The sequence below is a fragment of the Geotrypetes seraphini genome, chromosome 7 (assembly GCF_902459505.1).
Source record: "Geotrypetes seraphini chromosome 7, aGeoSer1.1, whole genome shotgun sequence".
Taxonomy (NCBI): Eukaryota; Metazoa; Chordata; class Amphibia; order Gymnophiona; family Dermophiidae; genus Geotrypetes; species Geotrypetes seraphini.
In genome coordinates, this window is record NC_047090.1 from 9,062,109 (window position 1) to 9,077,285 (window position 15,177).

General features: G+C 45.1%; 1 protein-coding gene across 3 annotated transcripts in view; it reads right to left on the bottom strand.

The window, feature by feature from the left end:
• Positions 1-15,177, bottom strand: part of SYN3 (synapsin III) — a 211,938-nt gene that overhangs the window by 167,239 nt on the left and 29,522 nt on the right. For 2 of the 3 annotated variants that reach the window (XM_033951194.1, XM_033951193.1), the window contains exons 2-3: positions 11,452-11,922; positions 4,024-4,081 (exon numbers count right to left, since the gene is read on the bottom strand). In XM_033951194.1, coding sequence (XP_033807085.1) covers positions 4,024-4,081; positions 11,452-11,753 — 360 coding nt within the window. In that variant the 5' untranslated portion in view covers positions 11,754-11,922. Of the gene's footprint in view, positions 1-4,023; positions 4,082-11,451; positions 11,923-12,003; positions 12,025-15,177 lie in introns of those variants that run through there. The other variant, XM_033951195.1, reaches the window with a different exon arrangement.

Genomic DNA, 15,177 nt, shown 5'->3' on the forward strand with positions numbered 1-15,177 from the left:
TTTATGTGGCCAAACGGAAAATCCGGACCCATGATCCTGCCCAATTCCGGCTGGCCACACCCTGTTCTGCCCCCCAGGCTCGCCCTCATCCATGCCCTACACCCCACCCCCTTCTCCTGCATGAGCAACGAGTGACATTGGATGGCATTCACGCATGCGCTGGTGCGACACGCACCACGTTTCATCCGCACATGCGCAAATGTCTTTCCGATGTCGCTCGGTGCCAGAAGCTTTTCAAAACCCAGACAAAGTGCCGGGTTTTGAAAAGCCGTTCAGAGAAATCCAGACGTCTGGTAACCCTACCTGCAGTTCCGTGTTATTTGCCAATTTACTGTTCTGTTAATGAAATGTTAACATAATGCTGTAGGCAATGAAACCCCAAAGCAATTGGCCAATATTCAACCCCTGGAGGTTTCTGACCGCTGTGGGCTGAGTCTAAGGTCTAGAAACTGGCACTGACCCAGAGGTTATATGGGTGCAGAGAATAGTCATTGCTGGCATTGCATAGCTAATTGGGCAAAAGTTAAGCTACTTTTGTATGGTCCTAATCTGCCCCCTGAGCTATACAAATGCCAGCTCTGAATCTGACCCCCCCTCCCCAACCACCCCAGCACTAACGGCACAGTTAAGCGCCACACAACACAGGTGGTTGGGACACTGAGCGTGGCTTAAATGGGTAGAAGTTTCTCCACCCACTGAAACCAGACTGAAAATCAACCCCTTAGAGTCCGGGACGACATGAAGAGCTGCAAAACCAGAACTTTATCGATAAATCTCACAGGAACTGGAGCTAGCCTTGCATTTTTTCTTTTAATATTTTATCCTTTTTTCTCATTTTGACTCATTTTTAACCTGGTTCCTCAGGTCTGGGGCAGTCAAGCTTATTTTTCATCGTAGACATTAACATAAGTTCAACCGTTAGCTCTTATCCGGTGTCTTGGGTCCACGGTGGCAGTTCGAAGGATGCCGGCTCAGGCGGATCAAGGCTAGGCCCCTTCAGCTTCTTCTCTACTGGGCGTGGAGGACATTAGTCTTCGTCTGTCTTGGATGTGCTCTTTCTGGCGGCCACGCTGGAGTCCTCTGGTGCTGTTACCGCTGATGCCAGTGGTTTGCTGCTCCTCTACAGTTGGAAGCCATGGTGTTGTTTGATGTGTCCTTCATCTCCTTCGACTCTTCGGCGGCGCAGTTTGGTCTGTCAGGCCTGCCTGGAAGGCGTGCAACGAGTGGTGACAGTGTCGGGAGGAGCTTTGTGGCCTGCCTCTTCTGCCGGATCCTGCCTGGCTTGTTCTTTGGCCTCTTTGAAAAGTTGCCTCTGTTCCTTTTTGATAAAGACCTGATCCAGACCTTTATGATTTTTCATATTGGACGTTATTTTATTTTATCTGTTTTTTCTGCTAGGGTTTATATATTTTTGGTTTAACTTTTTTACTTTTCTCTCCTTGTGCCTATTGTATTGTTATGTTATATGTTTTTATTCTTTTAAAATTTGTAAGCCGCTTTGACCTCTTGCATTAAGCGGGATATCAAGTGTACAATAAACATATTGAAGGGGATTTCCAGACCACCTTGTTGAGTAAATTTGGACGCAGAGAGGAGCAGAGCTGGCAGAGATCTCTTGGGTGTCAACAGGTTGGTGGCACGGCACTGACAGTGCCCAAGGCCAGGCTTTCTCACTGCTTGCGGAGATGGCCTCGCGCTGTTCTGCGTCAGATTCCTCATACTGAACTGATGTAGTCAGGGCCCTGGGCGACTGCTCGGGCAGAGAAGGTGATTAGTTCAGTCAATAAAGCAATTGGCTTTTCTTTCTTAGCGCCTGGTTCTGAGCCAAGCTTCACATTCCCAAGGAAAGTAAGAATAAGTGAAGCCTAAGTGGCGGCTGGCAGACAACAATCACCTGGTAATCTGAAGAGTTTAATCAGAAACAGCCCCGTTCTTAACCTTTCCAGCCTGTTTATGAATCTTTGCATGAGAACAAGGCAGCAAAACCAAAATCTCAGTTTAACTCATTGACCTCCTGTGAGAGGGAGATGGGCTGACGCGGTCAGGATGCATTTGAGCTTCATTTGGTTCTAGGGAACGCAATCAAAACCAAAATCCTCTGGTTCCACAACCCCCCCCCCCTACAAAAAGTTCCCGATAATATTGTCCTGCCATCCAGAGCTAAAATATACATAGAAGAATCCTCCAAAGTACTGGGACTCCACATTATCCCTTGAACCGAGTCAAGCTTTATTACATGAAGATGACCCGGTCTATAAATCTAAGTTTTAGTTTAGTTTAGTTTTCCATGAGACAGCTGAAATTCCTAAGATTCTACTTCTGTGAATGACACTTCACCAGACTTATACAAATGCTAATTTTGTTGCAGCTTGATTACTGCAACTCCCTCTAAGCAGACATCAACACATCACTAATCCACAAGCTACAACTAATCCAAAACACAGTAATTAGACTTATTTTCAAGCTGAAAAACTATGACCCAGTCTCCACCCACCTCAAAAAGTTACATTGGCTACCTGTCGCTACTCAAATAAACTTCAAAATCTCCTGTACAATCTTCCACATCCTACATGGAAACTCCACTATGCCACTCATAAACCTATTCACTTCATCATGGTCCAACTTGACCAGAAATCTTAGTAAGTTTCTGATGAACTACCCCTCAACAAAAGGCCTCATATACAAACGTATTTTCAACACTATGTTTACATATATCGGCCCAAAATATGGAACAACCTCCCAACAATCATCAGAATTGATCCGAACGAAACTAAAGACTGATCTCTTTGTCACCATACCCACCACAGGAAACTGACCCTTGAGCTTACAAAACAACTTGCAACCTCTATGACACTATGCCCACCGTCGTCCACATGACTTTGGACTATAAGATACCTCCACCTTCTTCCTCTTAGCACCACTTCTTAAACAATACCAGTTTTATCTCTTCTTGTATTGTACCATCTCTCGAAATGTTTGGTAATGTAGCTCCTGTAGCTCCCTTTGTACTGTTCTAAATTGTATCTCTTAAAATTGTACTGTAAGTCGCCTTGAACTTATTCAGGTATAGTGTGACTCATAAATGCCAGATTAGATTAGATGTTGCTTATTGGGATAAAATGACCAATTAATTTCATGAATTCCAATTATCTTCCAATTGCTTTATGGGAGAATCCCCACCTTTCAGGAGTAGACGGGATGACGGCCTTCTGTCTCCCTCCCCTTTCTCTCTTGTGCTCTATCTAATATCACCAGCAAAGCTTTTCAAGGGTGACTTCTACGCAAACTCATTATGGGTCCTAAAGTGACTGATTGGCTTCAAAACTGGTTCAGTGAGAGGTGACAAAGAATTATGGTAAATGGAGGAGCATCAATCCTTAGTCTGGTTCTTTTCAACATTTTGTAAACATTAAGGTGGATGGACTGTCAAGGAAAAGTTTGCCTCTCTGTGGTCCAGCGGCATAACTTCCACTGAGTGAGCCCAGCAAAAAGCCAGGGACCACGTGCTACAGAGAGAAACATGCAGAGGGCAGTGTGCTCAGAGGTCAGGACGGCAGCCACTTCAGGACCTGGACAATTATCGTGCCACCTCTGATCCTTTCCTTCCTTCCACAAACGAATTGACAGTCCATGAACAAGGTTTTACCTACATCTTCTTTGGTGATCTTTAGGTGTGGAATTAAACACAGAAAACTAAAGTGTAGTGAATTTTCTTGATGGTGAAGCATCATTTGCTGTCTTGAAAGACAAAAAGAAGGGGGAGGTTTGCAGTGTTAAGTACTCTAGAGCAGTGTTTCTCAACTCAGTCCTGGAGCACCCCCTTACCAGTCGGGTTTTCAGGATATCCACAATGAATATGCATAAACTTGATTAGCACACACTGCCTCCATTGTATGCAAATTTCTTTCACAAGAGCATAAGAATTGCCGTTGGTCCATCGTGGACTGAGGAGATCCTGAAAACCTGACTGGCAAGAGGTGCTCCAGGATCGAGTTGAGACACATTTTGAAGAATTGCACTGACCTGTTCCACACGGATCTCACAGTCTCCATTCACCTTCTTCCCATTGAAGTACTTGGTCCTGTGGACAGAGGATAACATCGTCAGCAGATTTCAGTTCTAACTCTGCTTTATCCTGAGATCTAAAAGCCTGGTCTTGAAGCCTTACATCTCTCTTTTGAAGTCACATACACTGGATGTCCAATGTACGTAGATTCTGTGACTATAAAGCCAGCCCTACCATTGAACAACTGTGATTTTCACCCATGGCTCTGCTTTCTTCCTCTTACTGCGGGACCTCATTTCCATGATTACCTACACAAGGCTCCGTAACCCTTCATATCCTCCCTGTATAGATATGCTGAAAACTTGGTAGGCTATGGGATCACTAGAATAAGTTTGGGGGAGCTCTAAATTCTCTATGAAAAGCAGGCCTAGAAGTCCAGGATTGGCTTAGATTACAAGGCAGAGGCAGGCCAGGAAGTGACCTGAATGATCGATTGTCTCTTAAGAATATAAAAGACTGTGGGCAGAACAGGGCAAGGGCCATGCTTCCTTTTTTCTTGAAGACAAAACCAGGTAACCTTATCTAAAATGATGCCTAGATTCCGGGAATGTCTTCTTCATGGCCACACCCCCTTTGGAGTTTCACACTGTGAAATTTAGGCATGTGTGTTATAGACTAGGGTGTAGGGCAGATCTATGAGCAACTCCTTATCGCTGCCAATTAAGTGCTCATTAACTCCAAGTATTTATTTATTTAAAAAATGTATATACTGCCTAAAATCCTAGGCAGTTTATAATCAACATACAAAATAATTAAAAACAATACATCACATGCCCTGCCCCGGCCAGCCTTCCTGTTAAAGGTAGGGGGCCAAGGGGGGCTTTGGGGAGTTGCCGGCAGGAGGGAGTGGGCACTCCCCCCTGATGCAAACCCCTAAACAATCCTCGGCAGGAGGGATGCCCACTGACCCACCGACTATTCCATGTTATTCCTACCTATTTATTTATTTATTTATCTCCCTCCTTATAAAACCCGGCTTAACCTCCCTCTATGCAATCTATACAATTTTCAGTCCTCTCTCCATTGCTGATTCTCCTCAGCCATTTTTACTGTAAACCGCCTCGAACCAAAAGGCTTTCGCAGTATATAAATAAAGATTTATGTTATGTTATGTGAGGGGTCCCTTTCTTTCCGGACATCGCGTATATAATATTTCAGCATAATCCTGCAGAAATAGCAGAATGCAGCCAAGTCCTGGGGCTCTTCTCTCTGGAGAAAAGGAGGCTCAGGGGAGATATGATAGAGACCTTCAAGATCATGAGGGGCATAGAGAGGGTGGATAGGGACAGATTCTTCAGACTAAAGGGGACAGCAAATACAAGGGGGCATTCTGAGAAACTGAAGGGAGATAGGTTCAAAACAAATGCAAGGAAGTTTTTTTTCACCCAGAGGGTCGTGGACACTTGGAATGCACTACCAGAGGAAGTGATCAAGCAGAGTACGGTCCAGGGATTCAAACAGGGATTGGACGGATTCCTGACGGATAAAGGGATCGTGGGATACTGAGGGAGGCGCTGGGATGTAACACAAGTATAGAATGTTAACCAGGTAATGAGTATAAACCAACCAGGTCGTGCATGCGCAAGACTGGAGGGCTAGGAGTTCGATAGGAAGGCAGGACTTAAATGAGATACCAAGGTGGCAAGGGAGCCCCTTCTAGTGATTCAGACAGGTCGTGACCTGTTTAGGCCGCCGCGGGAGCGGACTGCTGGGCAGGATGGACCTATGGTCTGACCGGCAGAGGCACTGCTTATGTTCTTATGTTCCTGTTCTTATTGCATATTTCTAAGAGTCAATGAGCAATAAAATGCTGATATCAACACGAGACACACATATCTCACATGTAAGCATGATGGTTCGCTCCGTTATAACCGTTTTCTTTATTAAACTGTATAAGACTTCCTTTTGCCTACATCAGTAGCTTCCTCTCCACCTTCCTTTTCCCCAAAATTCTAAGAGTTAAGATGAAGCCTCTTTTTTTAAATTATTGTCTTTAGATGGGGGGGGTGTTAGATACATCACAATTGATGACATGGATTCACACATCAATGTGGTAATAAACTGAAGCCTGCTGCATGCCAAACATAAAGCAGCTCTCACAGTCCCTACATGTCCTCTCAGTTCAGGATTAATCTCATCGCCTGCGCTCTCTGCACAATGAGGTGAGGAGTGAGCGCCACCTGGTGCTAGTGTGGAGTAATGAGTCTTATCTGTTCAGTAGTGTAATTACGGTAATACACTCCATTAAATTATCACATTTATTTTCTGGGAATCCACAGGAACGTACTTTCTCTTTTGAAGGTCCAGAGCAAATTAACAATCACAAAACATGACAAAGTGTTCAGTGATTGGTTTACACATATCTGGGAAGCAGATTTTCAGCTGTCCTCTGGAAGCCACTCCTCTTGAAGGTTAACAGAGCTCTAGGACCAAATTAACAACTCTTGAAATGTGCTTTATGAACCCGTTTCATTGCTGGCATTTCAGGAATAATTTTATAAAGTAGGAACTAATATGTGCACGCTAATTACGGTCATAATAATAATAATAATAATTTCATTCTTATATACCGCCAAAGCCGTAGTAGTTCGAGGCGGTTTACAACAAAGAAGGGCTGGACAATCAGCGAATATAGGTACAATCTGCGATCAAAGATACAATTTATATGGGTAAGCAGGAAAGAGGTACAATATAAAGGGGCCATATGTGAAGGTGAGTAGGGAACGGGGGGGGGGTGGTGCAAAAGAGATCTTGGGAAACAAGAGGTCGGGCGTAGAGGTCTGTGCACATCTGTAAGCACACACACATGTAAGTTCCAAAATTCTACAAAACACAAATTTTATAGGTAGACACACACACAGGCAAAGTCTGGGTGAAGCATGGATGGGACTCACAGGTATATAACTTACACCAGCTCTATGGCTGGCATAAGTTCTAGAACTCTAAGAGTAGGCACCCTTATTTCTTAATGAATGGGTATCAGATAGATGCCCTCTGGGTGCAAGGTTAAAGAATTACCCCCTTTATGTAAATTGGTGCATTACACTGCACTGGGGGCAACACAGACCTGGGTATCTTTCTATTAACAGACATTTCTTGCCCAATATTCAAAGTAAGCTAGGAATGATAAAGAAGGGGATCACGAACAGATCGGAGAAGGTTATCATGCCGTTGTACCGGGCCATGGTGCATCCTCACCTGGAGTACTGCGTCCAGCACTGGTCACCACCGTACATGAAAAAAGACATGGTACTACTCGAAAGGGTCCAGAGAAGAGCGACTAAAATGGTTAAGGGGCTGGAGGAGTTGCCGTACAGTGAGAGATTAGAGAAACTGGGCCTCTTCTCCCTTCAAAAGAGGAGACATGATCAAAACATTTAAAATACTGAAGGGAATAGACTTAGCAGATAAGAACAGGTTGTTCACACTCTCCAAGGTAGGGAGAACGAGAGGGCACTCTCTAAAGTTGAAAGGGGATAGATTCCGTACAAACGTAAGGAAGTTCTTCTTCACCCAGAGAGTCTTCCGGAGGCTGTTATAGGGGAAAACACCCTCCAGGGATTCAAATAGGGGGAAACACCCTCCAGGGATTCAAATAGGGGAAAACACCCTCCAGGGATTCAAGACAAAGTAGATAAGGACAGGTTGTTCACCCTCTCCAAGGTAGAGAGAACGAGAGGGCACTCTGTAAAGTTAAAAGGGGATAGATTCCATACAAATGTAAGGAAGTTCTTCACCCAGAGAGCTGGAATCTCCAGGGTTTCAAGACTAAGCTGGACAAGTACCTGCTAAACTGGGATGTACACAGGTGAGGCTGGACTCATTTTAGAGCACTGGTCTTTGACACGGGGGCCGCCACGTGAGCAGACTGCTGGGCACGGTGGACCAGTGGTCTGACCCAGCAGCGGCAATTCGTATGTTCACCGACATCTAGTGAACATTTCACTTCACTGTCTGTATATTATCAAAGCTTATTTGGATAGTATTGGGATGCATATCTGACCGAACTGCCTGATACTATAAGAAGGGGCCAGGGAGGGTGGGCTAGAAAATTATCTACATTGTAGTGATATTCAGCTGCTATTGGAATGATGTATTTATTTAATTTTCTATACTGTTCTCCCAGGGTACCTCAGAGTGGTTTAGATGAATTTATTCAGGTACTCAGGCATTTTTCCCTGTCTGTCTGTCTGTCCTAACAGACTTACAGTCTATCTAATGTACCTGGGCCAATGGGAGATTAAGTGACTTGCCCAGGGTCACAAGGCGCAGCATGGGTTTGAACCCACAACCTCAGGGTGCTGAGGCTGTAGCTTTAACCACTGCACCACACTCTCCTGCTTGGTTTAGGCTCTCCAAATACTGTATAAGGTCTAAACTACACAAATAGTTTTTGTGCAGTCACAGTATTATAAGAGATAATGATATTGAAAAATGCATTAATTTAAACACAATATTGACAAATCAAAGCTAATGATTTTCCCTTTCAAAGACAGGCAGTCTATTCAGGCCCCCCTAAAACTCAAATCCTTTCCAATTAAACTTGTACCCACCTTAAATCTGTTAGGGGTAAATTTGAACAGCAAATTTACTTATCACGCTCTTATTAGTTCAGTTGTCCAGAAATGTTTCCATCGACTCAGAATGATTTGTTCTCTTTCTAAATTACTTGAACCCGCATCTTTAAATACCCTAATTCACTCGCTTGTGATCTCTATAAAGGCATAACAAAAAAGGAAATACGATGCCTCCAGCTAGTACAAAATACAGTGATTAAAATCATCTTTAACGTAAAAAAATATGATCGTGTTTCCCCTCTTCTGTACAAATCATGTTGGTTACCCATCGAACATAGAATCAATTAGAAGATCCTACTGTCAAAGTAACCAGCCCAAATTTATTGACAGACTCCTCATCCCTTACAACACATCTATAGCTCTTCGCTCCATGTCACAGAATCTTCTTACTATACCATCTCTGATGTTAACAATTTTACCATTACAGCACCCACCCTATGGAATTCGATGCCTACGGGCAATATCTGCTGTAGATAAATTCAAATCCAGTCTAAAAACTTTCTTGTTCCAGGATGCTTTCAGATAACAACTGCCCTTCTAAGGACAAATTAGGTCTCTTCTGGGTTTTCCCCTCCCTATCATTCTTCCCTTTCCACATATTGTAGTTCTTGCCCTTCTCCTTATGTCTGGTGTAGGTCTGTTAGTCAAGAAGTTCGTTGAACAAACATTCCCTAGTATTGTACAGCTTCGTTAATTTTAACTTGGTTTTAATGTATCTTTTCTATGTATTATTAGTGTTGTACACTGCCTAGAAGCCTGATTAGGCGGGATAAGAAATTTTTTTAGTAAACTTGAAACTTGAAACACAAAGTCATGTAGGAGAGGGGAGTGTGTGGCGCAGTGGTTAAAGCTACAGCCTCAGCACCCTGAGGTTTTGGGTTGAAACCCACACTGCTCCCTGTGACCCTGGGCAAGACACTTCATTCCCCCATTGGGAGCCCACTGAGACAGACAGGGAAAAATGCTGGAGTACCTGAATAAATTCATGTAAACTGTTCCCTTGAGAGAAGAGTAGAGAAAATTGAATACATAAAAAAAATCTAGTAATATAAATTGATTCTAAAGTGGACCTTCACTGGGGATAGAGGTTTAGAAATTCCAGAACGGGTTGCATGGTAACATACGTAACAGCAAAGAAGACATATAGAGAAGACTATGGCAGTAGGGTACTGTGAAGTGCGTCTAGTTCAATTGCTCTGGATGAGCAAACACTTGGATCCTGAAGCCTACAGAGGGAGAGAGGGAGTTGGACGTGAATGCTGGCTTGTCCTGAGAGTCAGGTGAACAGGTAGTTTTTATTGCTTTCCTAAAGCTCAAAAGACCACCAAGGGATTTGATGTTTGAAGGCAACTGATTTCAGTACTTGGGTAAGAAGTGAGAGTATGACCTTCATCTGGCACTTTCTAGTTGGGGGCATTTGAGCAGAGTGGTCTGTTTGGGACATGGACGCCATGTTGTGTAAGGACTTGCCTTGGAAGATACAGCGTTTGGCTATTGGGAGCCAGTGGGCTGACGTTAGCGCTTGGGATACTGAATCGCAGGTGCGAAGGTTCTTCAGTAGTCTAATTGCTGCGTTTTCACACATTGGAGACGCCTAATATTCTTTTAATTTCTCCTCATCATTTTTTTCACAGTCTGATTTCTAACCGGTTCTTTAATTGGTCATTGCTTTAAACACAGGCACCAGAACTTAAATTCACCCGGTAACCGGACTCAAGGGTCTCTCATACGAAGAAAGACTGGGCAAATTGCAGCTCTATACTCTAGAGGAGCGCAGGGAAAGGGGTGACATGATTGAGACATTTAAGTACGTCACGGGTCATGTCGAGGTGGAAAACGATATATTCTTTCCCAAGGGACCCTCAGTCACAAGGGGGCACCCGCTCAAACTCAGAGGAGGGAAATTTAGTGGTGACACCAGGAAGTATTTCTTCACAGAAAGGGTGGTAGATCACTGGAACAAACTTCCGGCGCAGGTGATCGAGGCCACCAGCGTGCTCGACTTTAAGAATAAATGGGACATCCACGTGGGATCCCTACGAGGGTCGAGTTAAGGAACCAGGTCATTAGCACTCAGACTTAACGAGGTGGGTCAGTAGAGTGGGCAGACTTGATGGGCTGTGGCCCTTTTCTGCCATCATCTTTCTATGTTTCTAACCATACTGACACTCTAGTTATGACTAGTGGAACCCAATCTGGGCTATTCCATTCCCTCTGCAACATATCTGTGGAGCGCGGTGCCCCATCCCCACTGCTTGTTTGCCTCTCTAATGGCGATGCCTAGAGGTACCAGACATCCGGATTTTCCCGTCCGGACAGCTTTTCAAAACCCGGCACTTTGTCCGGGTTTTGAAAAGCTCCCACCTCGGGAGGGCCTCTGCGCCGCTGCAATGCGGGTGAAGTCACGCGCATGTGTGTGACATCGTCGCATTGCATGCGCACATGCACAGATGCCCTCCCGAGGACGAGCACAAGTTGATGGGGGCGGGGCTATGGGTCCGGATTTTACAGGAGTAAAATCGGGTAACCCTAGTGACAGCATACTGTAGAAAACTGCCTATATGTGCAACATCTTCTGAACTCCAGAAGCTAGCTCTCTTTATCATAGTGCAAGTAAATTTGAGAGACTGAGATCATACTTTACATGCCTTGACTTAGGAGTGAGGCTCCTTGCTATGGCCCTAAAACGGACTCATTTCAAGACTACCCCTGACATAGAAATACACAGCCATGGCGTTTTCTGTCTGTCACACAGCAGCACCTAGTGGGGCTCTATTGAACTACACTCCATGACAAAGTGCAGCTTACCAGTCGGTGTGAACATCATCGATCACTAGGAGGATCTTAGGTTTATGAACCACAGGAGGGGCAGGACTTCCTGTCTGTTCGACCAGTCCCGCTGCCGCTTGGGTGCTCTGCTTTACCACATTGGAGATGGAACTGAAGATGCTGGTTCCCGAGGAGGAGGAGCTCTGCTGCTGTTTCCTCTCTGTTGCTGGAGAAACTGGAGAGCTAGTGGAACTGTCAGAACCCTGCAGGTCCATCATGTAGCCATTGGGTAAATTGGCCACAAAGCTGCTGTCTGACAGACGCCGCCTGAGAAAATTCATGGCTGCAGCCCTTCTCGATGGATGTGTACCAAGCTTAGGCAGGAGCTTCCGAGTCTAGGGAGGTCCTGGTGTTGCAATTAATATATAATATGTAGAAACTGCTGACAAGAATCTCTTGACTAGTTTCCTGCTGGTAATAATAGCCCTTGTAATAGCCTTTTATGACTTCCTGTGGAAAAAACAGAAAAACACTGCCATTAGATGCATTTGCAGGAGTCTGAAAATTCTGTACAAGCAAACATTTCATTACCCAGGGTCATGCGCCGCCCTGCCAGCGCACAGCAACTTAATGCGATTGACTCGTTGTCTCATGCGGCATCTGCTGCTTTTGTTGATGCTGAATGAAAGCTGAACGCGTCTTGCTGCTCTCTAGGAACCCCTGCCAGGACCCTGCTCATAAATCAATGACTCCTCTGACTCAGGCCCTGATGCAATAAAGGCAGCGATCATCGCTAAACCTGTTTTGATCTGCTTCAGCAACAATCGCACAAAACGGCTCGCCGCATGTTTTTCCCCCTCGATCGCCCATTTTCCGATCCGGCCATACAAATTAGCTAAAACCCCATGCAAACTAGCCATACAATTGATGAACTAACATCGCGTGGCTATGTACAAAAAACCCCCCAGGGGTTTTAGCAATAAAAAAAAAAGCGACTGGTCAAGACCCGTCTAATCATAGTTCAGCCCTTCTTTTATTTTAATGGGTATAGATGCTGTATGTGTGTTACACATGCACAATATCTGCCCCATTAAAAAATAAAAATAAAAAAGCCCCACCCCCACCATTGACGGTCCTCCCCGATGTCCCCTCGTCGAACTGGTACCAGCACTGGGAACCACCGCCACCCTCACTGGTATGGGGAGGGAGGGTCAGAAAAGCAGGAGAGAGTGGGCATCTCTCTTGCCAATTTTCACTGGCGTGGGGGGGGGGGGGAAGTCCCTGCTGCTGGTTCATTGAGGGAGACATAAGGGAAGGCCGCCATCAGGGAGGGGGCTTTTTTTATGGGGCAGATATTGTGCATGTGTACCATACACACACAGCATCTGTGCCTATTAATAAGAAAAAAAAGGTTTCCTGATCCGAACAGCTGAGTGGTAGAAGGCTGCTTTGAGGCTTCCCCTGCTTCTCAGCTGTTCAGGCTTCCCCTGCCGGCTCTGCGCATGTGTGAGAGTCGCTCTCACAGTGATCAATCGGATGTAGTAGACGGGGATTATGATGAACCTCCATGCGAATCATTTGCATGCAAAATTTTTAGTGCATCAATAGCTCTTTTAGAATCGGCCAAAAATCAGATCGAAACAGACCCACGCGGTCTTACCGATCCTGTTTAGTGCATCTGGCCCTCAACCCTAAGGCAGGGAGGAATCTCTGGGTGTCCAACCTCACACAACTCCCATCTAATACCAATGAACAAGTTAAGACAGCAGAGATACCTTCAACCCAGAGCAAGCTGACAGTGCAAAGATCTACAAATTAGAGTAGGCAGAGGTACCTTCAACCCACAGCAGACTATGAAAGTGAAGGTCCCTTCAACCCAGTGCTAAGATCTCCAAACTACAGCGGGCTCAGCGAACAATGGTCTCCAACTCATAGAAAACGAAAATCAGAGATCTCTTCAACCCACAGCAGACTATGGAAACAGAGGCTCCTTCAACCTAGAGCAAGCTAAGAGTGCAAAGATCATCAGCCTGAAGCAGAACAACAGAGCAAAAGTCTCCTACCCAACCTAGGCTAAGAAAGCTTAGGACTCCAACCTACAGAAGAATAACAAAACAGAAATCTGCTGTTGAGACAAACATGAGAGAAGCAACTGCTTACCCTGGATCGGTGGCATGGAATGCTGCTACTATTTGGGGTTTTGCCAGGTACTAGTGACCTGGATTGGCCACCGTGAAGACAGGATACTGGGCGAGATGGACCATTGGTCTAACCCGGTAAAGCTATTCTTACATTCTGGGAGTGGGGTTAGTTATTTTTGTGTGTATTTGGAATGTAAATGTTGGCTTCTTCTTTATGGAATTACCCCCTTAGTGCCGATCAGCAGAATTTTACTCAGCTTTCATAGGATTGCCAGCTCTTGTCCCAGGTATTTTGCTAAATGACTCTCCTGTCAGGAATTTCAGGGAAAAGAAAAATCGAAGGAAAATACCGATGCCAAAATTCAAAGGGAGGCCAGAAAGCACAGTTACTTACCGTAACGGGTGTTATCCAGGGACAGCAGGCAGCTATTCTCACATGTGGGTGACGTCATCACAGAGCCCAAATATGGACAGCCTCGCAAGCAGAATTGCTTTAAGAACCTCAGAAGTTTTGAGTCTGCAGCACCGCGCATGCACGAGTGCCTTCCCAGCCAGCACAGGGCGCGTCTCCTCAGTTCAGATAGCTAGCAGAGAAGCCAACCAGGGGAGGTGGGTGGGTTGTGAAAATAGCTGCCTGCTATCCCTGGATAACACCTGTGCTTTATCCCAGAACAAGCAGGCAGCCTATTCTCATGTGGGTGACCTCCAAGCTAACCAGAATGGGACAGTGGGAGTGTTGGCAATTCAGAATAAATTTTGTAATACTGCCTGGCCAAAATGGCCATCTCGTCTGGAGAAAACATCCAGACAATAATTAGAGGTGAGAGTATGAACCGAGGACCAGGTGGCAGCTTTGCAAATTTCCTCAATAGGAATGGATCTGAGGAAAGCTACTGAAGCCGCCACAGCTCTGACTTTGTGCGCTGTGACCCGACTCTGTAGATGAAATCTAGCCTGAGCATAGCAGAAAGAGATACAAGCAGCCATCCAGTTGGAGATGGTTCGCTTAGAAATCGGATGCCCTAACTTGTTTGGATCGAAGGAGACAAAAAGTTGAGGAGCAGATCTGTGTGGTTTGGTGCATTCTAAGTAGAAGGCCAAAGCACGTTTACAGTCCAGGGTATGAAGAGCTGATTCTCCAGGATGAGAATGAGGTCTTGGAAAAAACACTAGATGTACAATGGATTGATTGAGATGAAATTCTGAAAATACTTTAGGTAAGAATTTAGGATGAGTACAGAGGACCACCTTGCCATGATGGAAAACTGTGAAAGGTGGATCAGCAACTAAAGCTTGTAGCTCACAGACTCTTCGAGCAGATGTGAGAGCAATGAGAAACACCACTTTCCAAGTGAGGTATTTGAGATGAGCCGTAGCCATCGGTTCAAAAGGAGGCTTCATCAACTGAGCAAGAACAACATTGAGATCCCAAACCACTGGAGGAGGTTTGAGAGGTGGTTTAACATTGAAAAGACCTTTCATAAATCTGGAAATCACAGGATGAGAAGAAAGGGGTTTCCCTTCGATAGGCTGATGGAAAGCAGCAATTGCACTAAGATGGAATCAAATGGATGTAGACTTGAGGCCAGAGGTAGATATGTGCAGAAGATAATCCAAGACGGAA